General features: G+C 46.8%; 2 protein-coding genes and 1 long non-coding RNA gene across 5 annotated transcripts; 2 read left to right on the top strand and 1 right to left on the bottom strand.

Annotated features, from left to right (window-relative positions):
• Nucleotides 1–1,098: 1,098 nt before the first annotated feature.
• LOC118354068 (transcription initiation factor TFIID subunit 4-like) lies at nt 1,099–6,656 on the top strand. The gene is made up of 4 exons (XM_049099347.1): nt 1,099–1,128; nt 4,808–5,296; nt 5,542–5,607; nt 6,417–6,656. The coding sequence occupies exons 1-4, from the start codon at nt 1,099–1,101 to the stop codon at nt 6,555–6,557; spliced, it is 726 nt and encodes a 241-aa protein (XP_048955304.1). The 3' UTR covers nt 6,558–6,656.
• A 1,839-nt stretch (nt 6,657–8,495) lies between these two features.
• LOC125754037 (uncharacterized) lies at nt 8,496–22,347 on the bottom strand. Its single transcript, XR_007407286.1, has 3 exons — nt 22,095–22,347; nt 18,355–18,441; nt 8,496–11,823 (listed from the first exon to the last, which is right to left on the bottom strand). It is a non-coding gene; the product is annotated as an uncharacterized LOC125754037 (long non-coding RNA).
• On the top strand, nt 22,303–23,445 carry LOC125754034 (metallothionein-2). Of its 3 annotated transcripts, none has more exons than XM_049104170.1 (4): nt 22,303–22,307; nt 22,559–22,626; nt 22,915–22,980; nt 23,179–23,445. In XM_049104170.1, exons 2-4 carry the CDS (start codon nt 22,599–22,601, stop codon nt 23,268–23,270), a joined length of 186 nt encoding a protein of 61 aa, XP_048960127.1. In that variant the 5' UTR covers nt 22,303–22,307; nt 22,559–22,598; the 3' UTR covers nt 23,271–23,445. The 3 variants fall into 3 exon arrangements, with proteins under 3 accessions (XP_048960127.1, XP_048960118.1, XP_048960114.1); XM_049104161.1 differs by lacking the exon at nt 22,303–22,307 and adding an exon at nt 22,344–22,348; XM_049104157.1 differs by lacking the exon at nt 22,303–22,307 and having other exon boundaries at nt 22,475–22,626.
• The last annotated feature ends 1,314 nt before the right edge of the window (nt 23,446–24,759 follow it).

The following is a 24,759-nucleotide window of genomic DNA, read 5'->3' as shown; positions in this document are numbered from 1 at the left end:
ACTCTCGGTCAATGTTCAGCCCCAGGATAGTAAATTAGGAGACCCTTTGAGGGCATTGCAACAGTCCAGTGCTGCACTGGACCAATTTCAGCCAGGGCTGGGGCTTGCCAGACTCCTTGCTTTTTTCTGAGATCATCTGGGGATTTTCTCTCCATTAGTTGGTGGGACCCTGAGTGATCCCCATCCCTCGGCCTACCTGGTCCTGCCTCCTGACCCCCATCCAATTGGAAAAAAAAAAAGTCTCTGTGAATTCCTTTCTCCCAGGAAGCACTGGGTTTGGGTACAGGGCCCAGAGTGAGAACTGATGGCCATGACTCAGCTGATCCAAGCTGACACCTGGAGTCCTGTGTCAGTTGGAGGCAGTTGTAATTCAGGAAGCACAGAGCTGGGGTGGACAATTGAGCCGGGTATCAAGCAGGAGTTATAGGGATCCCAGGCTCCCTGTAGCATCCTCACCTGACACCCCCAGTCTCAATGGGAAAAGCCAGCAAGACTAGGCCCTTGCTCTGAACGCTTTGCAAGTGTCATCCAATTTGAGCCTCTGGCAAACCTATGAGGTAGAAATTACTATTATTCTCAATTAGGAGTAATAAAAGGGGGGATGCCTGCATGGCTCAGTGGTTGAGCATCTGCCTTCAGCTCAGGGCATGATCCCGGGGTCCTGGGATCAAGTCCCACATCAGGCTCCCTACAGGGAGCCTGCTTCTCCCTCTGCCTGTGTCTCTGCCTCTGTGTGTGTGTGTCTCTCATGAAAATAAATAAATAAATAAATAAATAAATAAATAAATAAATAAATAAATAAATAAAATCTTTAAAAAAAAAAGGAATAATAAATGGGAACCCTTGAGTGACCTAAGGCCCAGAAATATTAAGCAGCTTGCTAGTAACTTAACACATCACTAATAAATGACAGGGACAGACTGTGAACCCAGCCAACTTAACTTGAGAGCCATTTATTTATTTATTCATTTAATAAATGTGTTCTGAATGTCTCTCATGTATGGGACACTGTTCTAGGCACTTCAGACATGTTGTTCATGTTGTTCACAGTGAACAAAACAATGATCCCTCATAGGCTCATGGTGCTTACATTCTAGCATGGAAGACAGACTGCACATGAGCTTACAAGTAAGTCAATTATTTAGTTTGTCAGAAGGTGTTAAATGTCACACACACACAAAAGGAAAAGATAGAGCAAGATATTGGGGATCAGGAGTCCTAGTGGTTTGAGGTGAGGTTTGCAATTTAAAGTAGGGTGATCACGGTGGGCTTCATGGAGGCAGCAAGACTTGAGCAAAGACTTAGAAGCAAAGAAGAAAAGGAAGGAGCCCTGTGGATTTTCCAGGAGGAGGAGTAGCACAGGCAGGAACATAGGCAAAACAATTTTGGCTGTGAGAATTAATGAAGAGTCAGAGGGGAATAAAGGTGGACATGAGGAGGACCCTCTGGAGGGACACACCTATATGAAATGTTCTTTGGAGCTCACAGAGGCTGAGAGATGAAGGATGAGGGCCAGCCATGTGAAGAATGGGGGGACAAGTAATGTGTTTCAGAAGGATGTTGCGTTTTTCAGACCCCAAAATATCCTGGCAACCCTTGGGTGTGGCAAGTGCATCAGTCAGGGTTCTCCAAAGAAACAGAACCACTGTATATATGGGGTGTGTGTGTGCGTGTGTACAGAACACAACCACACATATATGGATCTTGCTATATTTTTGTATAAACATATATGTTCATATATTTCTTATTATAGGAATGGGCTCACACAATTATGAAAGCTAAGAAGCCCCACAGTCTGGCCTCTGAAAGCTGGAGAACCAGGAAAGCTGAGGTATAATTCAGTCTGAGTCTGGAAGGCTGAGAACCAGGAACACCGATGTCTGAGGCCAGGAGAAGGTGGGTGTCTCCCCTTAGGCAGAGAGCAAATTCGCCTTCTCCCTGCTTTTTTGCTCTATTGGTGCCCGGAGCAGATCAGATGATGCCCCTCCACACTGATGAGAGCAATCTTCTTCACTCGCTCTTCCAATTCAAAGACTAATCTCTTGGGGATCCCTGGGTGGCTCAGCGGTTGAGCGCTGCCTTCAGCCCAGGGCATGATCCTGGGGGTCCTGGGATCGAGTCCCCCGTTAGGCTCCCTGCATGGAGCCTGCTTCTCCCTCTACCTGTGTCTCATTCTCTCTCCCTCTCTCTCTCTTTCTCTGTCTCTCATGAATAAATAAATAAAATCTTAAAAAAAAAAAAACAAATACTAATCTCTTCTGGAAACATCCTCATAGACACACTTAGAAATAATATTTTACAGCTGTCTCTACATGTCTTAGCCCAGTCAAGTTCACATATAAAATTACCCATCACAGGGAGAGGTGCGGGGAGATGGCTCTCCCCTCTCTGATGCCTCAATCCCAAGGAAGTCTAAGAGGCTCGAGGGGAAGAGAGGGGGATAGCTCTGGCTGAGTGTGTTGGCATGCACGCTTCACTGGGCACGGAAAGTCCTAGATACTGAGGCCTTGAGGGCTACAGGCAATGCCAGACCCCGACGTGGAGCCAGAGTAGCCTTAGGAAAAATGAAAACAAACAGGAAATAAACTGCAATGCTAGAGTTGGTGAGCTCCGTCACCTGAAACCGCATGAAGCCAATGTTGAGAACCAACGTGGACGTCACATTATAAATACCTTCATAGGACAGCCCAGGTGGCTCAGCGGTTTAGCGCCACCTTCAGTCCAGGGCCTGATTCTGGCGACCTGGGATCGAGTCCCACATCGGCTCTCTGCATGGAGCCTGCTTCTCCCTCTGCCTGTATCCCTGTATCTCTCTCTCTCTCTCTCTCTCTCTCTGTGTGTGTGTCTCATGAATAAATAAATGAAATGTTTTATAAATAAATAAATAAATAAATAAATAAATAAATAAATACCTTCATAGATCACACCGTAGCATCTCCCAAGACTCTAGGTTCTCCTCTTCTGTTTTTCTCTTCTTTCACCACTACTGAAGCTTAGACTCACAGACCCACACACCTGGGACCTGCCTGCAAAACCTGGAGGAACCAGCTAGCTCCACCCCCTCAGATGAGGCCATTTGGAGGCCCCTGGGGTCACTCATCTTTGGGGGAGGGAGGGTTTCCACCTAACATCTGATAGTGCTTGTCCAGCTCTGATTTAGAGCAGAGGCTCGCTCTGCATGGGGGACATTTGGAGCAGTGCTCAGTTTCTGCTCCAGAGTCTCAGTCCTCAAAACCAAAGTGTGAAAGCTCACCAGACCTGCCTTCCTTGGGAGGCAGCCGAGGGATCACCTCTGCAGAGGGAGGGATGTAGGTCCCCAAGGGGGTGTCTCCTTGAAAGAGATTGAAGCTAAGGTGAAAGATGTGATAAGAACCCTTTGGGAGGGCTTATGGGGGAACTTCCATTCTTGGGGAGGGCAGCGGTGCTCCCCTCTGACCTCTGCCTTTCTAACATTTTATTGTGGGGATTGTGGAATTTTTTTTCTTTTCTCCTTCCTTCCTTCCTTCCTTCCTTCCTTCCTTCCTTCCTTCCTTCCTTCCTTCCTTCCTTCCTTCCATTATTCTCTTTTTTTAAAACTCTGTCTCCAGGAAGGCCTGAGTGGCTCAGTTGATTCAGTATGTGTCTGCCTTCAGCTCAAGTCATGATCTTGTGGTCTCAGGATCCCGGTCCCTTCTCAGTCAGCGAGTCTGCTGGTCCCTCTCACTGTGTCTCCCCCCCAACCCCCCATCACCACCAAGTTGTATTCTGTCTCTTAAATAAATACATCAGATCTTTAAAAAAAATAAAACTAAGACTTTGTCTCTAGATAAGCCTTGTCCCTGTGAAACCCAGTACAACTATGTGAAAGGCACTTGCACCATGAGTGGGCAGAGCAAGGCCTCCCCATTGGGAGTCACCAGGTGATTGTCCAAAATGCCACCTATTAGCAATTCTTTCTTCTACTTTGATAGCCCTTAGCCAGGTATCTAAGGCTTCCCTTTGCTCCTCTGTTTCCTGGGGATTAGGTGTGTTCCTTTGCTGAACCAGGACGGTGCGGCTCAAAGGAAGGATATGAACTGTTTGGGGTCCAGCTTCTGGTGGCTTCGGGCTATGTCACTCCCATCTCTCTCTGTGGTCACAGTGCCTCCTCTTCTGTCTATTCTCTGTGTGTCCTATAAGGACATTTGTCATTGCATTTAGGGCCCAATACAGGATGATCTCATCTCAAGACCTTTAATTTAATGACATCCACAAAGACTCTTTTTTTCCCAATAAGGTAATAGTTACAGGTTCTGGGATTTGACAGGAATATCTCTTGGGGGCCATTTCTTTCTTTTTTTTAAGACTTGATTTATTTATTCATGAGAGGCACAGAAAAAGAGGCTGAGACACAGGTAGAGGGAGAAGCAGGCTCCCTGCGGGGAGCCCGATGGGAGACCCGATCCCAGGACCCGGGATCATGACCTGAGCGGAAGGCAGATGCTCAACCACTGAGCCCCCCAAGTGTCCCGGGGGTCATTTCTTCAGCCTACCACAGGCACAAGGGACTCAACAGAAGGAAAAGTTAAAAGGAGAGCTGCTTCCCTTTGAAGCTGGGATGCAGCCATCTAGTACCACCCCCTCCCCCCAAGACTCCCACCTGTCACCCCAGCCCGGTCCTTTAGGCTTCCCGAGCCCGCCCCTCCCAAATCCAGTTTGCAAGGCCCTTTCATTGGAGTTATGAGTCTTGCCCCATTTCACGAAGGATGAGGGGATGGGGTCCTAGAGCAGCAGGGTGCTCGGCACCCCACTTGGATGAGTCTGGCGCCCCAGAATCCTACTATAAAAGGAGATCAGAGGCAGGGAAGGCTGGGACACAAGCAACGCGGCTTTCCGACAGGGGAAGCGCGCACCTTCTGCGGGGACGACTGCGGCGGCGGACGCGCCCCCCGCGGGGCGCACGGCCGCGCGCTCAGGGCCGAGCGGGGAGGGCGTCCCCTGCGCGCGCAGCGGCTGGCGGCCCCCGGAGGGGAGTCGGGGAGCACGCGCGCAGCCGGCGGTGCTCGCGGCAGCAGGGTGGGGCGGGGTGCGGCGGGGCGCGGCGGGGCGAGGACGGGGACCGCTGCCGCAATGCGCGCCTCCGCCTCGGCCCGGGCGCCCAGATGGAGAGAGGGGGCGCCGTGCGCGAGCCGGCTGTGCCTGCGCGCCCGCGCCCGGGGCTATAAAAGCCTCGCCACCTGCTGCCACTAGTGCATCCAGTTGCCCGGAGCAGCCAATTCACCTCCTCCAGCGGCGCCTCCTCTGGACATGGACCCTGAGACCTGCCCTTGCCCTACTGGTGAGCCCCCGCCCCAGCCCGCCGCACAGCGCGCCCCTCACTTGCAAAGAATCCCACACCCTGCGGACCCGCCCAAGGACATTTGGGGGAAGGGACCCTCCATATCTGCCATTCTTAACCTCATGGAAGGGTGGACGTGGCTATATCCCAGAGGGCACTGAGATTCGGCACCCCGTCTCCTCCTTTAGGCCTGGCTGCACCTCAGCCTTAGCACATTAACCCTTCCTGTGGCGTCCCCCCTCTAGGTGGTTCCTGTACCTGCGATGGCTCCTGCAAGTGTGAGGGATGCAAATGCACCTCCTGCAAGAAGAGTGAGTGTGGGGACCCCCCCCTTCCCTGCCCCCTCTGCTCCCTGAAGTCAGCATCTGTCTACCCAAGATGGAGAGACCCAGAGGTCCCCTATTACATTCTTCTGACTCTTACTGGGACAGAACCACCCGAGGGGCCATAAAATACAGTCCCCCAGGCCCCACCCCCAGTAATTGGTCCAGTAGGTCTGGGGCAAGATGTTTTTGTAAATTCCCAGATGCTAATGGGCAGCTTGGTCTAAACTCTCACCTCAAAACCTGAGTGCCTGCGGAAGCCAGTGGCGAGGCTGGGGGCTAGCTCTGGAGTTCTGGTCCCTTGGTCCCTCTCAGGCCTTTGAGGGCCTCAACTTGACCTTCCCGAGTCTCCACAAAAGCAATATAATATGCTTAGAGAGCAGGACTTGGGAGCAAGGTTTCCTTCCTCCCTGGTGTGTAAGACTAGCCATAGATCCTCCCACAGATCTCTTGGAACCCCTATACCTGTACCATCTCTGCTCCTCCAAGTTTATCCTTCAAGTCCCTTTTCAAGGCCATTTACCCTGTGATGCTTTCTCCGTAAGGGCCAGCACTACCCACCATCCCTGGGGCTCCCCTGCACCCACCAACAGGGCTGTGGGCTACTACTGGGTACTCCTGTCCCATGGTAGCCCAGCATGCAGCTGATACACCATAGATGCTGAGTCACACCAGGGGTGAGGCTAGGAAAAGGGCAGAGACTAGACCCCTAGCACCCCTCCTTTCCCCCCTCCCTTTTGATGGAGATAGATGCAGGGAGAGGCCATCAGACTTGTCGCTCCCTATTTTATCTGCAGGCTGCTGCTCCTGCTGCCCTGCAGAATGTGAGAAATGCGCCAAGGATTGTGTGTGCAAAGGCGGAGAAGGGACAGAAGCTGAGGCCGAGAAGTGTAGCTGCTGCCAGTGAGGACATGCGCCTCCCTATGAACCAGGTGTGAAGAGTGCCGGGTGGCACTCTCCTGTGCTGAGGCTTGTCTGTGTGTCCCCTTCCTCTGCCAGCCCCTGGCAAGTGACAATAAATCCTATGAATGGCATAAGCCAAGGATTGGTCTCTTCTTAAAGGGGAAAGATGGAGGTAGGGGGAGTCTAAGGGAACTGCCTAGTTGAAGAGTGAAATCCTGAGACACAGCCACTGTTCTATTTGGGGCTGGGATGGAGCTCTGGAGGCGGAGTACATTTCCCCCACCTTTAGATGGCTCTTGAGCCTCCTGCTAAGTCAAGCCCAATTCTGAAGACAGAGGAGAGACCTGACCCATATGTTTGTCTTCTGCTCCCACCTCTCAACCTCACATTCTTCATCTGTACAATGGGATTGGATGGGGCGGGGGCGGGGGGGTAGTTAAAACCAGGCCCAGTCACAAAGTCCTGTGATTCCTGGAATGTTCTAGTTGCTCCTGCAAAGCTGCCTGTTGTCAGAGCCATCGGAGGAGAGAGTCCAGGAGGCCCAGGGCCTGTCTTGGCAAACTGTCAGCTGCGTTTCCAAGGTCACTACCCTGAATAGCCTGTCTCCCCGAAACAGACTGTTCAGCTCCTTTCAAATCATCTCATTTGGCAGTTTGTCTCCAGCCCCTTTTTCTTCAAGGGCAAGTAGGGTAATAAGAGCTTTTATCCACTGCCATTGTGATCCAGTCCTTGGTGAAAGAGAACACTCAGATCTACCTGGGTTGGCTGGGAAGGGAGAAACAGAATTCCGGGAGACAAAAGTTTCCCAGCAAGAGGATACAATGCTGTAAACACATCCACTTTCCCCAAGTTAGTTTTTCAGTCCAGTACCTTCAAAAGTCCACCAGGATTTATCTTTAAGTCCTCGTAGGCTGAGTTTAGAAAAACAGAGCACAAGAAAAGCCAAACTCGTTTTGAAAAGGAACAACAAAAAGGGTTTGCTCTAACTGCTAGCATTACTTGTTCTAAAACTCTAGGAAGGAGTGTCAGCTCAGGAATAGATCTACTGGACAGAGAGGAGGGTCCAAAAACAGACACTCCCGGTGTAGCTGGGAGTAAGGGATGATCAAGTCAGTGGCAAAAGGATATATTAGTCAGTGAGAAGTATTGGAACAATTGGCTATCCTTTTGCATATCATGTAAAGAGTATTTTTCAAATGACTTAAAACACCTAGGAGTAAAATCAAAACGATAAAGAATTAGAAGGGGAAAATACGATGTTGATTACTCTGGGGTGGAGATGATTCTTTGAAATAAGATGTAAAAGACTGATACATTCGAGATTACCTTGTGCTAAGTCCCCTTAAGTACATTATCTTACTTGATCCTTAAACTCTAAAGGAATGGTGTGATTATTATGCCCATTTTACAGATGGGGCAGTAGAGCTGAGGGTCATCTACATGAGGTCTGTTAAAAGATAAACTGAGACATATGTGTTTATTTGAGCAAAAAATAATCCAAATCTCCAGTAGTCTCCAGTCTGGCAGATAGAAAGGAATTCCAAGGAACAGCACAAAATAAAAGACTCTTATGGGCAGGAGGGAACAGGATCAGTGAAATTATAACAGGCCAAAAAAGAAGAAGAAGAAAAAAAAAGGAGAAAAGAAATAGGTTCAGGTCATGATCTCAAGGTCATGATCTCAGGATCCCACTGCTTCCACCTTCCATAGAGCTAGAATGTGATAGAGTCAGAACCCAGGCTAACTGACTAAGATCAGCCCTTAAACTTCACCATGCTTGTTTTCTTGGGTCTGGCTTGCCTTGTGTTACAAAATGTATCAAAACAAACCTGACTCATCTCATACTCATTAGGATGATGTTTTTGTCTGTTGGAGCTACTATAACAAAATATTACAGACTTGAGTACCACATAAACAACAGAAATTTATTTCTTAAAATTCTGGACCTGAGAAGTCTAAGATCAGTGTGCCAACATGGCCGAGTGAAGGCCCTCTCTGGGTCAAACACTTCTCATTGCATCCTCACTTGGCAGAAGGGACTAGGGAGCTCTGTGGGGTCTCCTTTATAAGAGCACTAGTCCCATTCATGAGAGCTCCACCTCAGGACCCAAGCATCTTCCAAAGGCCCCAAGAAACACAAACACTCAGACCATAGCAGATGAGCATCATCAAAAAAACCAAAATAACAAGTGTTGGCAAGGATGTGGAGAAACTGGAATCCTTGTGCACTCCTGGTAGAAATGTACAATGGTGCAGCCACTATGGAAACAGTATGGCAGCTCTTCAAAAAATGAAAGATAGAATTCCCATATAATCCACCAATTCTACCTTTGGGTATAGACCCAAAAGTATTGAAAGCAGGGCCTCAAAGAGATATCTGTAAACCCATATTCATAGCAGTATTATTCATGATAGCCAAAAGGTGGAAGCAATGTAGATATCCATTGACAGATGAATGGGTAAACAAAATGTGGTAAATACATACAGTGAGATATTCATCCACTGAAAGGAAATTCTGATCTGTGCTACAACGTGAAGTTGTAAGCCAGTCACAAAAAAAAAGCAACACTTGGGTTGCCTTGTGGCTCAGTCAGTTAAGTGTCTGACTCAGGGTCATGATCTCAGGGGTCGTGAGATCAAGCACCGCCTTGAGCCCTGCTCAGTTCTTGGAGTCTGCTTGCCCTGTCACTCTGTTCCTCCCTCCACTCAAGCTCTTTCCCTCAAATAAATAAAAAATACTTTTAAAAAATACTAGAGGAAATTTTTTTTAAAGAGACAAAACTGTATGATTCCAATTATATGAGACACCTAGAGTAACCAAATACATAGAAAGTAGAATGGTGTTTACCAGGGGATGTGGAGGGAGGAATGGGAAGTTGTTTTAGAGGGTACAGAGCTTCATTTCTGCAAGATGAAAAGAACTCTGGAGATTGGTGGCATGATGATCTAAATGTACTTAACATTACTGAACTGTACACTTCAAAATGGTTAAGAGGGGCGCCTGGCTGGCTCAGTCTGAAAGCATGTCACTCTTGATCTCAGGGTGGTGAGTTCAAGCCCCACATTGGGTGGAGAGATCACTAAAAATATAAATAAACTTTTAAAAATAAAAATGTTTAAGATGGTCAATTTTTATGTTCTGTACATTTTACCACAATTAAAAATAAAATAAACAGGGATCCCTGGGTGGCTCAGCGGTTTAGCACCTGCCTTCGGCCCTGGGCGTGATCCTGGAGTTCCAGGATCGAGTCCTGCATCGGGCTCCCTGCGTGGAGCCAACTTCTCCTTCTGCCTGTATCTCTGCTTCTCTTTCTCCCTCTGTGTGTCTCTCATGAATAAATAAATAAAATCTTTTTAAAAATAAAATAAAATAAACAAAGCTAGATGGCAATATAAGACAGTTGCTATATATGTGCACTATGGACTGAATACTATCCCCCTCAAATTCATATGCTGAAGCCTGAACCCACTATGTGACTATATTTGGAGAAAGGGCCAGTGAGGAGGTAATTAAGGTTGAACAAGATCATAGGGATGGGGCCTTGATATGGTAGGAATAGGATTAGTGTCCTCAGGTGAGACACCAGAGTTCTCTTTCAAGACAGTGGCTGCCTACAAACCAGGAAGAAGGCTCTCTTGGGAAATGAACCCTAGCTTCATCCTCATCTGGGATTCCCAGCCTCCATAACTGCAAGAAAGTAGATGTCTGTCGTTTAAACCACCCATGATATTTTGTCATGGCAACCTGAACTGTCGAATACAGTGTGTGTGTGAGTGTGTGTGTGTGTGTGTGTGTGTGTGTGTGTGTGTAGGAGAGACAGAAAGAGAGAAAACTAACATGTACAATATGTAATAGTTAATACAAATTAATAAGAAATGGAGAACATGGTCTAAAACTTTCCAAGGATATAAATAAGCAATTTATGGGAAAATGAAAGGCCAAAGAACAAATGAAATAATATTCAATCTCATTTTATCAAGGAAATGCAAATTAAATGTTTTGCTCACCGGTTTGGCAAAAGGGTGAAAGACTTATTTTTTTATTAATAGTGAAGTTAATATTATTTTAAACCCCTTTTTTATTTGTTAATACTACAACAATAGTGGTAGGGGAATGGTTCTGAACCCTCACCCTCTGCTGGAGGGAGTGTAAATTGGTACAGCCACTGTGGAGGGCATTTTAACAGTAGCTAGTCAAACTTAAAACGTGTATATCTTCAACCCAGGAAGTTCACTGTACCATCATCATATTACAGAAGCCTCAAAACAAGCTAAATATCCTTTAGTAGGGAAGTATAAAATTGGTCATAACAAATATCTAATAAAAAGGATGGTGTAAGGTTCTGGACTATGGAAAGACCACCATAACCTATCATTAAGTAAAAACAAACAAACAATAAAACAATTAAGAAAACCCAGAACCAAACATGTAAAACAGTACATATGGTACACTGCTAATTGCATAAAAAAGGAAAATTAAAACTTCACATATAGGGGCACAGGGGTGGCTCAGTCGGTTGAGTATCTGTCTGCCTTTGACTCAGGTCATGATCCCAGGGTCCTGGGATCGAGTCCCACATTGCGCTTTCTCCTCAAAAGGGAGTCTGCTTTTCTCTCTCTCCTTTCTCCTCTGCCCCTGACCCTCAGCTCATGCTCTCTCACTCTTGCTCTCTCGCTTTCTCATGTGCATGCTCTCTGTCTCAAATAAATTAATAAAATCTTTTTTAAAACTTCACATATCTATATCTATGTCTATATAGAGTGGGATTTTCCCAATCAAGGGGATCTTTTGCTTTACTCATATTAACCTTTTACAAAAAGACTGCATTCATTTCTGTTTGGCTAATTTTTATATATACAAGTGAATACCACAACTTAACTTTTTTTTCACTCAACAATCTGCCTTGGAGATATTTTACGTTAGGACATTAGGACATAGGATATTTTATGTTAGGACATAGATAGCTAATAACTGCTATAGAGTATATCATGGAATGATGACATAAAAGTTCATTTTAAAATTTTCTTACAGACTAATGGATGGATATTTAGGTGAATTCCACTTTTTTCCAATATGTAGACTGTCCCTCCTTCTTATGTACATTGTGTCAGTGAGTTTCTCTGACTTGTAGCTGATTATGTCAAATTATTGGAGTACAAGAAACAGCTCTTTTAATAGACCTTGCCAAAAGTCCTCTACTGGGTCTGTTCTAGTTTGCATTCCACCAGCAGTGTCTGAGAGTGTTCAGTGCTCCATTCCTTCATCCACCCCGGGTATTAACCTTGAATTTTTTTGTCAACCTAATGGATGAAAAAATGACATCTTATATTTTAAATTACACAGTAATTTGAACAGTAAGGTTGAGCATTCTTCCAATGGTTCCTTGGCTACTAGTTGCCATTTTCTGAGAACTACTGATTTATGTCCTTTGTCCTTTCTTCACTTCATTTGTCTGTTATGTTCTCATTGATTTGTAGAAGCTATTTTATATATGTTGGACATTGATCCTTTGTCTTTGATCTGTTTTTTCTTTTTCAGGAAGTTCTCAAAGGTTTAGGACTTCTGATGAAATTCAATTTTGTTTTTTAACACCTTTTTCAAGATGTAGTTTACATAAAATTCACTGATTGTAAGTGTATAATTCAATTACATTAACAAGTTTTTAGAGTTGTGCCATCACCACCACAATACAGCTTTAAAATATTTTCACCATCCAGAAGTTCTACTGTATCTATTTGTAGTTTACTCCTGCTCCCACCACCAACCCTAGGCAAACAATCACCTCCCTTTTGTCTCTATGAGTTTGCCTTTTATAGATATTTCATATGAATGGAATCATATGTATTCTTTTTATTTTTCACTTAGCATAATGTCTTTGAGATTCATGCCATGTATTGCCTGCCTAGAAATTCATTTTATTTGTTTGTTTATTTATTCTTTTACTTATTTATTTATTTTGCTGAATAGGTGTTTCAGTGTATGGATATACCAGAGTGTATTTATCCATTCATCAGTTGATGAACATTTGAGTTGTTTGTATTTTTTGGCTACTTCAAATAATAGCTATATTCAGAGATGGCTGTGAACATTTGTGCAGGAGTCTTTGTGTAGACATGTGGACATACGTTTTTATTTCTCTTGGTTAGATATTTAGGGGTGTAATTGCTGGGTCTTGTGGTAGCTCTGTGTTTACTTTTTGGAGAAATTGCCAAATTACTTCCCAAAGTGGCTGTACCATTTTACATTTCCGCTAGCAGTGTGCAGAGGTTACACATTTTCCACATCCTCACCAGCCCTCTTAGATGTCTGAATTTTTCACCCTACTATTCCTAATAGGTGTAAAGTGGTATCTCATTGCGGTCTCAATTTGTGTTTCTCTAATACAAATACAAAGATGTTCAGCATCTTTTCGTGTGCTTAATAGCCATTTGTGTATCTTCTTTGCTGGCATGTCAATTTAAATATTTTGCCCACTATAAAATGTCTTACGGTGGTAAGATATATCTAACATAAAATTTACCATTTTAACAATTTTTAAGTGTATAGCCTTGGATACATTCACATAGTTGTACAACCATTATCACCATCCATCTCCAGAACTTTTCCATCTTCCCAAACTAAACGCTGTTCCCATTAAACAAGAACTCCCCTTTCTTATCTCTCTCTAGCTTCTGAAAACCACCATTCTATTCTATGAATTTCACTACTCTAGGTGTCTCAAGTAAGTGGATTCATATAATATTTATTTGTCCTTTCATGTCTTATTTCATTTAGCGTAATATCTTTAAAGTTCATTCATGTTGTAACATTTGTCAGAATTTCATCCCTTTTTAAGGCTGAATAACTTTTCCATCGTAATTGTATACCACACTTTGTTTATACGTTCACCCAACAGTGGACATTTGGATTGTTTCCACTTTTTGGCTACTGTAAATAATGCAATGAACATGAGGGTGCATCTTCTCGATTTAGTGTTTTCATTTTCCTCTCATAAATACCCAGAAGTGGAATTGCTGGATTATATGGTAGTTTTATTTCTGAGTTTTTGTGGACCCTCCATACTGTTTTCCACAGTGGCTGTACCAGTTTACATTCCCACCAACAATGAACCAGGGTTCCCTTTTCTCCACATCCTCACCAACTCTCATTATTTTTCTTTTTTGATAATAGCCATTCTAACAGGTGTAAGGTGATACCTCATTGTGGTTTTGATTTGCATTTTCCTGATGATTATGGGATGGTGAGCATTTTTCCATGTACCTGTTGGCCATCTCTATGTCTTCTTTGGAGAAATGCGTCCTCTGACCATTCTTTAGTCTGATTGTTTGGATCTTAGCTATTGGGTTATATGAGTTGTATATATTTTGAATATTAACCCCTTATCAGATAAATGATTTGCAGACATTTTTTTCCATTTAGTAGGCTGCCTTTCCATTTTGCTGTGCAAAAGCTTTTTTTAGTTTAATGGAGTCCTATTTGTTTATTTTTGCTCTTATTGCCTTTGCTTTTGGTGTCAAATAAAAAATCATCAATAAGGCCGATGTCAAGGAGCTTTTTGCCCATGCTCTTTCTAGGAGTCTTATGGTTTCAAGCCTTATATTCAAATCTTTAATCCAGTTTGAGTTATTTTTTTGTGTATGGTGTGAGATAGTGGTCCAGATTCATTCTTTTGCATGTGACTGTCTAATTTTCCCAACACATTTATTGGAGAGACTGCCCTTTCCCTGCTGTATATTCTTGGCTCCTTTGCTATAAATTAATTGACCATATATATGTGGGCTTATTTCTGGACTTTCTATTCCCTTCCATTCATCTATTTGACTGGTTTTATGCCAATATCATACTGTTTTGATTACTACAGCTTTGTAATATAGTTTGGAATCAGAGAGCATGATGCTTTCTGGTGGAATTCTTCAGTTTTCCATTATTCAGCCTTTTAATGAATGATCTTTTCTCTCTTTCTGTGGGATTTTGAGCAGACACAGAAGAAACACATCTCCAGTGAGCTGCCATCCCAACCCAGCCCCTACTAACCATTTCCTCACAAAAATACTTATGAATGCCTAAAAATCACTGTGCTCTCTGAGGAGAGATGAAAAGAAATGGTCTCAGCCCTTCAAGGAACTTACAGACCAGTGGGGAGGGTAAAGCCATTGCAAGAATCCGGAGTGGAATCCTGGACGCCTCATTTTTTTAAAATTTAAATTTGATTAATTAACATAAATGTATGATTAGTTTCAGAGGTAGAAGTCAGTGATGCATCAGTCTTATATAACACCCAGTGCTTATTTCATCATGTGCCCTTATTAATTTTGGATGCTTTAGAAGCTGGAAGAAACAGACCACGGCACCCAGGCTTTCCTCATTTTAGAGTTTAGGAGGCTGAGGCCCAGGGAGGGTGAGGGGGTACAAGCAAAAACTCTGGTGGCTTTCAGAAGGGAGAGACTCCACTGTGTTGGGAGATGAAGGAAGACTCCTTAGAGAAGGCTTGTGAAACAGGTTTTTGGGATGGTAGGAGGGAGGAAACACGTGGAGTGCAGAGTGTCACATGTGTTTGGAGGAGGGGGTGGGATGCCCTGATACTGGGGTAGAAGTGCCAGGGGAGAGAAAAGGGAAGTGGAGGCCAGATTAGTAAGAAGGGAGTGATGCCAGAGAGTGTTTAGCTTCTCCCTGAATGCAAGCTTTCAAAGCTGACTCTCTCCACAACGCAGGTCTTGCCCTTTAAGGAGTCTCCTTATTGGCTTCTGGAAAGACTCAATTTTCTCCATTCCTCTGCATTATTAAGCACCCACCAGGAGCTGGGCACTGTGCCAGGTGCCAGAGCTAGCTCAGTGAGCACAGCAGACAGCCCACAGCCTAGCTGGGAGTCAAAGATTAAAAAAAAAAAAAAAGTCACACACCACACTAGCTGCTGACAGTCTGCGTGGCAGAGGGCCTAAGTGCACAGGCTCTGGAGAAAGATGGCCTGGTTGGGCCCTTTACTAGCAAGTGGCTTTCAGCAATGTCACTCAGCCTCTCTGAGCCTTGGTTTCTCCCCCTGTAAAATGTGGATGATAACAGTCATCCACATGTGGGGGAAGGGTCAGAAGAATCAAGTGAGTTCACACACATAAAGTCCTGAGCACCTGGCTCAGGATCTGGAGTATGTAACCGTCAGCAGCTTTACAACTACTACCTGTCATTGTAATACATGCCACAGAGAGAGCAGACGTTTTGCAGATGACCGAGAGACTCCGATATTTTGGGTTCTGGGAAGGCTTTTCTGAGGAAGTGACCTTTAAGCTGAGACCCAACAAATGAAGGGGACAGGGGTGGAGAGAGCATTTTAGGCAAAGAAAAGAATCTGCATAAAGGGCAGAAAGCACTCCACTGCCTTCGCCTCCCAGGGTAGCCAGACTTTAAGATGGCCTCTGTGATGCCACATGCTACTTCTCATGCCCCTGTGTGTCCCCTCCCCTTGAGTGTGGCTGGGACCTAGAAACTTCTTCTCACAAATACAACACTACAAAAGCCACTGGATGTCACTCTATGTTAAAATGACCGTGATTTCCGTCTGACCACACTTTGCTATTGGCACTCTGTCTTGCTTGCTCACTGTCCTGTTGTGTGATGTTCTGGGGGAGGCCCATGTGGCCAGGAGCCAAGGGAGACCTCTGGCCAACAGATTGTGAGGAGCCAAGGCCTCAGCACAGTAGCCCCCAGGGACCTAAATCCTGCCAACAACCCCATGAGGGAGCTTGGAAGCCAATCCTGTCCCAGTTCACTCTTATGTTGACTGTGGCCCTGCCTGACACCCCACTTACTGTCCATGAGAGAACCTGAGACTGAGTGCTTAGCTGAACCTTGCCTGCATTCCTGACCCACGGAAACTACGACATTAACGTGTGCTATCGTAGCTGCTAAATTTGTTTTACAGTATTAGATAACTAAGATACCTCCGAAAGGAAGGCAGGGTCAGTAAAAAGAGAAGGAAGATCTAAGATCACATGAATGACACCTGTGACAGGGACTGTGGAATTCTAGGATCCCTGGGAAGAGGGACCTAACTTCTTTCCATCCCCCTATCTCCTGCTAGAATCACCAGCCTCTGTTTCTATTGCTATGGTGACAGGAAACTATCTGCCAATCTGGTCCTTTTCAGTCATGGCCAGCTCTAATTGCAAGGAAGGCCTTTCTCGGGATGCCTGGGTGGCTCAGCAGTTGGGTGCCTGCCTTCGGCCCAGGGCCTGATCCTGGAGTCCGGGGATCAAGTCCCACATCGGGCTCCCTGCATGGAACCTGCTTCTCCCTCTGTCTGTGTCTCTGCCTCTCTCTGTGTGTCCCTCATGAATAAATAAATAAAATCTTTAAAAAAAAAAAAAAAGGTCTTTCCCATCTGGAGCAGAACCTTTATCTATGCAGCCCCATCCTTGCCCAGGGTCTGCCCTTGGGACCACAGAGGACAAGCCTATTGTTTTCTTTTCAGCATGGCATACACACATAAGTGTGGAGTCAGAAAGTCCTGTGTTCAAATCCGAGTGCTGCTGTTTATAGCTGTGACCCTGAGCAGGCCATAAAACTCTAGGGTCTCATCTATAAAAGTTTATCTCACTTAGATTTCGATGAGCTATGCTGAGGTCTAAGTGAGATAAACTCTGGATGTTCTCAGCATCATGCCTGGTGCATAACAGGTGCTCAGTATTATTCCCCATGGGGCACCTGGGCGGCTCAGTTGGTTAAGCGTCCAACTCTTAATTTTGTCTCAGGTCATGATCTCAGGGGCATGAGATAGCCCCAAGTTGGGTTCCGCACTGAGTGTAGAGCCTACTTAAATTAAGATTCTCTGTCTCCCTCTCCCTCTACTCCCTGCTCATGTGCTCTCACTCTCTCTTTCTCTCTCTCTCTCAAAAAAAAAATCTATATCTATCTATCTATCTATCTTCAAGTGTGTATATATATACAATTGGATATATACTATTATACATAATATATATTAATGTTAATAATATTATACATACACATATATTATTCTATATTACATTACGTATATTATTCTCCACAACTCTCTGGCAGATTAGAGATGCCTGCAAAGCCACTCATTCCTCCCGGCAATACATGAGGCCTTCATCCTTAACCCTTGAATCTGGGCAGCAGGATCTGTGACTGCTTGACAAGCAGAATGTGGTGAAACTGTCATGTGCTGGTTTCGGGGCCCAGGATTTGAGACATGCAGCTACCATGCCTGCCTCTTGGTCCCCATGCCTTTGGATCACTGAGATGAATGGAAGGAGCCTAACTGCCCTGAGGCTATTGTGCTGAAGATGTCACATGTGGGAGTTCCGGTCAATAGCTCTGGTCAATACCTCCCGGTGAGTTCAGCCCTCCAGCCTCTCCTGCCAGGTGCCAGATATGTGAGTGAAGCTGTCTTAGTTCTTCCAGACCAGCCCATTCACCATCTGAATGCCACCAAGTGGCCTTAGTCAATGATGCAGGGAACAAAAGAATTACCCAAACGAACCCTGTTGGAATTCCTGACCCCCCCAAGCCAGAGACAATAAAATGGTAGTGTTTGAGCTACTAAATTTTGGGTCATCTGTCACACAGCTGTAGATAATCAGAGCAACCACTGTCCAAATATCTGAAGGTAACTTTTCTTCCAGAATGAACCTGTCTACCTCTCTCTCTCAACTGTCATTCACGAGATGGCTTTTGAGTCTTAGGACCATGTGATCAACCATCTCCTGGACAGCTGAAGCCTGACAGCAAACACAAGCCTCAGGATGGTCTGGCCAACACTGCCAGTTAGGACTTCATCCATAATGATTTCACAAAAAGGGAAACAATTGACTCACAGTGGCTTCAGGGATGGCTGGGTCCAGGTGCTCCAGTGAGGTTAGTCTCCATTTCCTTTGTCATGGCTTTGTTTTCAGGCTCTTCTCCTGGAGACAAAAGGCTTTAGAAACTCAGCTTCACTCCTCCCAGGTTCAAGTGTAGATGGAAAAGGAATTTCATTTTCCCAGCATTCCCAGCAAGTTTCAGTGATTTTCTTTGGTTTGTGGCTAGGTGAACAAATCAGAGCCCATCCCCATGGCCAGGGAGGCGGAATGGCCTGGGATCCCATCCTGGATGGTGGAGAACTAAACCATATGGACCAAGAGTGGGGAGGGGAGATTCTACAAAGGAGAACTAAGGGTACTGCCACAGGGGAAGGATAAGTGGACGGCTGGGCAGCAGAACTATAAACATCCACCTCTATGGTTAAAAGGGGAGTGAAAATTCACCTCCTTCATTCTAGATGGCATACTTCTATTAATGCAAGCTAGGGCCACATCATTGCCTCACACTAATGATTCCCATCAGATTATCGCAGGGTTATTTTTCCTCATTTAATGCTGCTTGGCTTCATCTCCCTCACCCTCTACCATGCCAGGGATACAGACATTGGACCTTCTTCCTCTCCAGCTCTCTCCCCAGCCCAGTGAGGCTTTCAGGGGCATGAGCAAGATTAGGGCCAGGTCCCCCTTTGCTGATTGGTCATCCCTCCCCTCAATGAATCAGAATGACTCAAGGCAGACAGCTAAGGCCTGGAAGCAAATTTCACTAACATGGACAGCCCAAACCCAAGGCTAGATTCAAGACTTTTGGGGCAAAAACAAGCCCTATTGTCTCTTCATAGATTTGGATTGTTTCCCCTGAGGACACCAGTGACCACCTGATTAGAAGCCAGGACTTTTGTATATAATATGTATGTATATGTAAATAATAACAACAAAATCTGTCCACTGCCCCAAGAGCAGACCGTCAGTGCTCTAGTCCACAGGGCTGTCAGACACAGTGAGACTTCTGAGACCCTGGCTCTAAAATCAGAGAGAGGGCAGCCTGGGTGGCTCAGCGGTTTACCACGGCCTTCAGCCCAGGGTGTGATCCTGGCAATCTGGGATCGAGTCCCACATCAGGCTCCCTGCATGGAGCCTGCTTCTCCCTCTGCCCATGTCTCTGCCTCTCTCTGTTTCTCATGAATAAATAAATAAAATCTTTAAAAATAAAATAAAATCAGAGAGAGTTTGCATGTGACCCTCAAGTTCTAGTACAATTGGATCATTTGACAGGATAAGTAAACTGAGGCTCAGAGGAGTCCTGGCACGCAACTGCCCCCAGGTCACTCAGCAAGTGAGTGGCAGTGACATTAGAATTTAGTCTCCCTTGGCACCTGGGTGGCTCAGTGGTTGAGTGTCTGCCTTCGGCTCAGGTCGTGATCCCAGGGTCCTGGGATTGTCCCACGTCGGGCTCCCTGCAGGGAGCCTGGTTCTCCCTCTGTCTGTGTCTCTTCCTCTCTCTGTGTGTCTCTCATGAATAAATAAATCTTTTAAAAAAAGGAAGTTAGTCCCCGTGATGGCTCCACTCTCCGGCCCTGCTTGGTGTTTTTATTGGAGTGAGCACACCAGTCCCAGGGCAGCAAAAAGGAGTTTTTTTTACTTTCATTTTGTAATCGGCCTTAATGTATGGTGGGGGCTAGGGAGGGAGGGGACATTAAGGGGATTACCCCCATTAATTCATCTGACAGATACTTATTAGTACCCACTGCAGATTTGGCCCTGTGCCCAGGGCCAGAGCCACATTTTGGGAGCAATGACCGTTCTTGTTTTCAGCGGCAGGCTGGAATGGGGAGGGACAGACATCAATCCAAGAATCACCAAGTTCCGACATATTACAGACATGGAAAGTGCCAGGAAGGAAAAGGACAGGATGTTTACTGGTATCCTGACTGAGCATGGGATTCAGGACGGTTCCGAGGAAGTGACGTTTGAGCTGAGCTATGAAGACAAGTCCACAGGACCTTACAGTAAATGCTACAAGAACAGCCTGTCCTTGCCCGCCTCCTCACTAAACTCCCTGCTGCAGCAACCGGCATTCCCTCAGCTGCCAGGAAGCTTCCAGTAACCAGAGGTTGCTGACTCCTCTGATGACACACTCTGGGCATTCTGAGGATGATGATCTAAGATACGTTACCCATCAGCCAGACACACATGAGCAGGGAAGCAGGATTCCTCGGATTGGAATTTGGACGCTACTTCCATTCTTCTCCTCAGCTACACCAGGGAAGAAAGTTCTTGTGGGGTTTTCCCTTCCAAATGTCCCATGGTGATGCCAACTTTCTAACTGGCTACTTCTTCTGCAGGCTGGAACACAACTCCTCCCCACTCCTCTGCCTGGCAAAGACCTTCTCACCTTCCTTACCTCGATGGACCAGCCCTCTGCCAGCCTGGACTGACTTTCCTCCCCTCTGCTCCCTCTGCCCCTGAATGCAACCTCCATCCTAGCCATCACCCTGTGTGACCTTTCTCTATGCACCTGTGGGGCCACCCCTTTAACTCTTGAGTTTCCTGAGCACCAGGCTTGTAGTTTCTTGATCTTTACTCTTTCCTATTGGTGATATCTACCCTAAGATGATCTTCCCTTAGCATCTGCTGGAGACTGATTTGAATCACTGGGCTCTGCTATGCACTAGCTCTGTGACGTTGGGCAAGCAACTTATTTCTCTGGGCCTCCATTTCTTCCTCTTTAAAATAAGACTAAGGGATAGTCCTTACCTCACAGGGTTGTGTTTATTTTTTTAAGATTATTTATTTATGTGCAGCCTGGGTGGCTCAGTGGTTTAGTGCTGCCTTTGGCCCAGGGCGTGATCCTGGAGACCCGGGATTGAGTCCCACAACGGGCTCCCTGCATGGAGCCTGCTTCTCCCTCTGCCTGTGTCTCTGCCTCTCTTTCTCTTTGTCTCTCATGAATAATCTTTTTTAAAAGATTATTTATTTATTTATTTATTTATTTATTTATTTATTTATTTATTTATTTATTCATGAGATACACACACACACAGAGAGAGAGAGAGGCAGAGACACAGGCAGAGGGAGAAGCAGGCCTCCTCTCCCCCTGCCTTGGGAGTCCTATGCCTAGACAGGACGTGATCCCAAGACCCGAGATCACCACCTAAGACAAAGGCAGACTCAACCACTGAGCCACCCAGGTGCCCCCAGGGTTGTGTTTAAAAACAAAATTCCACTGAGTCCATCTGAAGATCCAATTGGCTTTGTTAAGGATTCATTAATCGGGCAGCATTTCATCTTGCAAGTGGAGGGGAACTCTGAGGCAACTCTGTACAAAATGGAAAGTTTTTATAGGAAAGAGAGTGGGGCAAGAATGTTTTGAGCAAAGGAAAGGAAAAGATTGTTTTAGTCCCTGAGGTAGAAGGGCGGGGGGGGGGGGGGGGGTCTCATTAGGTGGATTACTTCCCTGGGGAACTAGAAAGGACCCCGGGATAGATGGCCTGGTGAGCGTGAGCGCTGACCAGAATATTCCTGATTGACCCTTAGGGCTCACATTTCTGGGAGAGGCTGAAACTGCAGTTAGGTTAGGTATTGAACCCGCTTTGGGGACTTGGCCTAAGTGACACCATTTCAACACTCGTTAGGGGAATGACTGAGAGTCAGCTGATGCCGTGCTTGCTACGGTCTCTGTCGCGTAAGAAAGCACTCCGTGTACACCGGATCCACACGTCCGTAACCGTCCCCCGGGCTCACTGCGTGTCACTTACCAAGCCTTGCCAGGCACTGAGGTTTTGGTAATCTGCGTGCACTTCCAACGGATCTTTCTGTCCGAGCAGGGTCCCCGAAACCCGTCCCCCGCCCCCACCCCAGCTTTCCACCCCGTCCCCAGCCAACTAGAGTTCAAGCACAGGTCAGGGGGGCGCCAGGTGTGCACGCAGACGAAGGGGGGCAGGGGGCTGGGCCCGCGGCGGCCGCCGTCTGCACCCGGCCCTCCCTCGTGGGCACGCGGCGGCCGCCGTCTGCACCCGGCCCTCCCTCGTGCGCCGTGGCCCGGGGCGCCCGGGGGCGGCTTCCCGGCACCTGGGGCGAAGGGGCGGGGCCGTGTGCACGACCCAGCGCGGGGCGTGCGCAGGCGGCGGCGGGCGGGCTTTTGCACTCGCCCCGGCTCCCGGCCGCTTATAAGGGCGGCCCGCGGCGCGCCGCTCACCACGCCTGCTCGAAGCGCCGCCGTCTCCGCCCGCTGTCCCGGACTCCAGCCGCCCCTTCTCGCCATGGATCCCAACTGCTCCTGCGCCGCGGGTGAGGACAGCTGGTTCGGGGCCGCGTGCCGGCTCGGAGCGGGGGGAGCTGTCTCTGACGCCCCGCCTTCTCTTGGTCACTCCGTTTCGGGGTGCTAGGTGCTCTCTCCCACAGCCTTTCGGTGGACCCCCTCCCGAGGTTAATCGAGCCCCCCTTTTGCCAATTAAGGGGTCGGACTTGATTGCTTGTCCGGGTGGGGCTGAGACTCGAACCCGGGCCGCCAGCACCCATTCCCCCGTTCGAGTCGTCTCCAGAGACGGTTCTCACCGCCTGCCTTTCTCCTTGCAGGGGGCTCCTGCACGTGCGCCGGCTCCTGCAAATGCAAAGAGTGCAGATGCACCTCCTGCAAGAAGAGTAAGTGGAATCTTTCTTAATACACCCCCTGCCCACCCCCTCCCACCTCCACCCTGTATATCCCCGCGGGGAGTTTAAACCGAACAGCCGACGCCCTCTCCTTAGGGAAGGTGCTGCCTTCCCCAGTGCGCCCTGTCGCGGGGACCGGAATCCTTGATCCTGTGTGCCCAGCACTTATCTCTGCCGCCTCTTTCCTAGGCTGCTGCTCCTGCTGCCCCGTGGGCTGTGCCAAGTGTGCCCAGGGCTGCATCTGCAAGGGCGCATCGGACAAGTGCAGCTGCTGTGCCTGATGTGGGGGAGAGCCTATTCCTGATGTAAATAGAGCGACGTGTACAAACCTACAGTTTGTGGGGGGTTTTTTGGTGCTTTTTGTTTTGGGTCCAACTCTGACCCGTTTGCTACTACATTCCTAGTTATTTTCCCTATGAAATAATACGTGAATTATAATAAAAGCTGTCGACTTTATTCTTGCTCTGTTTTCTTTTGCCTGCGCATGAGGGCTGCGGTGGGGAATTGGACGGGAATTGGACTGGAATTGCAGAAACCGGTTTTCTGTACACAAATGTTAATTGCTAATAAACTGAGTGCCTTAGGGCAAGCAGGTGACTTAACTAAGCTAAACCTTCTGTAAAATGGAAGAGGATTATGCCAGCGGGTAGAAGGCATGGTACCAATTTTATTTAATCTCTATTCCAAACGTGAGGCTTGAACTCCTGACCCAGAGATCAAGAGTCCTATACCCTAGCCAGACAGCTGCCCTGTCAATTCAGACTTTATGCCCCGTGGTTTCCCTGCCAACCTCAGTTACTTACGGATTTTGGGCTTGAAAGTGACTACAGAAGATGAAAATAACTCTTCACCTGTTTGAATCCTACCTGGGCTTCTTAAAAAATGCCTGTTGTAACGGAGTGATTTTTTTTTTTACTCTATCCAGCATACATAACTTCAAAAAATAATCTGAACGAGTAAAATTAGAGATTTTAAAACACTACAAATATATATGTTCACTGAATGTGTCCATTGAACATTAGAAAGAATTCACATAATGCCCAAGTACTATTGACCACACACACCTTGAGTAGCACTATCCTGGATAACAACCACCCCCCCCCCCCCACACACACACCACAGGCCCAGGGAACTTGGCTTCTCCCTGCCACTGTGCCACTGACTGAAGACACCCAGTACCCCTGACAGCTCCCTGTTGTGACCTGGCTCTGAAACTTTGGAAGTTCCTCCCTAGGTCAGGCTGGACTCTGTCCCTCCCAGATCCAGTTGTCCTTTGCAACTTGAAACCAACAAAGTGACCAAGGAACTGGAGGGAAGTGCCCAGCCATTTGTCAGCAAGAGGGAGGGTACCTGAGAACTAGTTTCAGATGAGGCACTTCATGTCTGCCTCTGCAGGACGGTGGCCGATTCTGCGCTTTAGAGGGGGTGGTGGTGTTCATTTAGGCAGGAGTGAGGCCCAGAGTGACTTGTAATTAATGCCAACGGTTAGTCCTCCTGGCTATTTGTGGAGGGAATTGTTATTTGATGTTCAATCAAAGGAGTCATGTGGCCCGGAGTCAGGACCCTGCTTGCCCACAGGTGCCTGGTGTGTTGGGGATTTCAGAAGGCAGCGTGTGTCCAGGGCATGGGCTCTGGTGTCAGGCAAGATGGGTTCACAGCCTATTATGCCACAGGTGGTATGGCCCAAGCAAGCTGCTCAAACTCACTGAGCCTCCATTTCTTCATTTGTAGAAAGGAGAATCTATCTCTATGTGGGGATCAAATGACAGG

Source organism: Canis lupus, chromosome 2 (genome assembly GCF_003254725.2).
Source record: "Canis lupus dingo isolate Sandy chromosome 2, ASM325472v2, whole genome shotgun sequence".
Classification (NCBI taxonomy): domain Eukaryota; kingdom Metazoa; phylum Chordata; class Mammalia; order Carnivora; family Canidae; genus Canis; species Canis lupus.
This window is presented reverse-complemented; position numbering and strand designations above follow the sequence as displayed.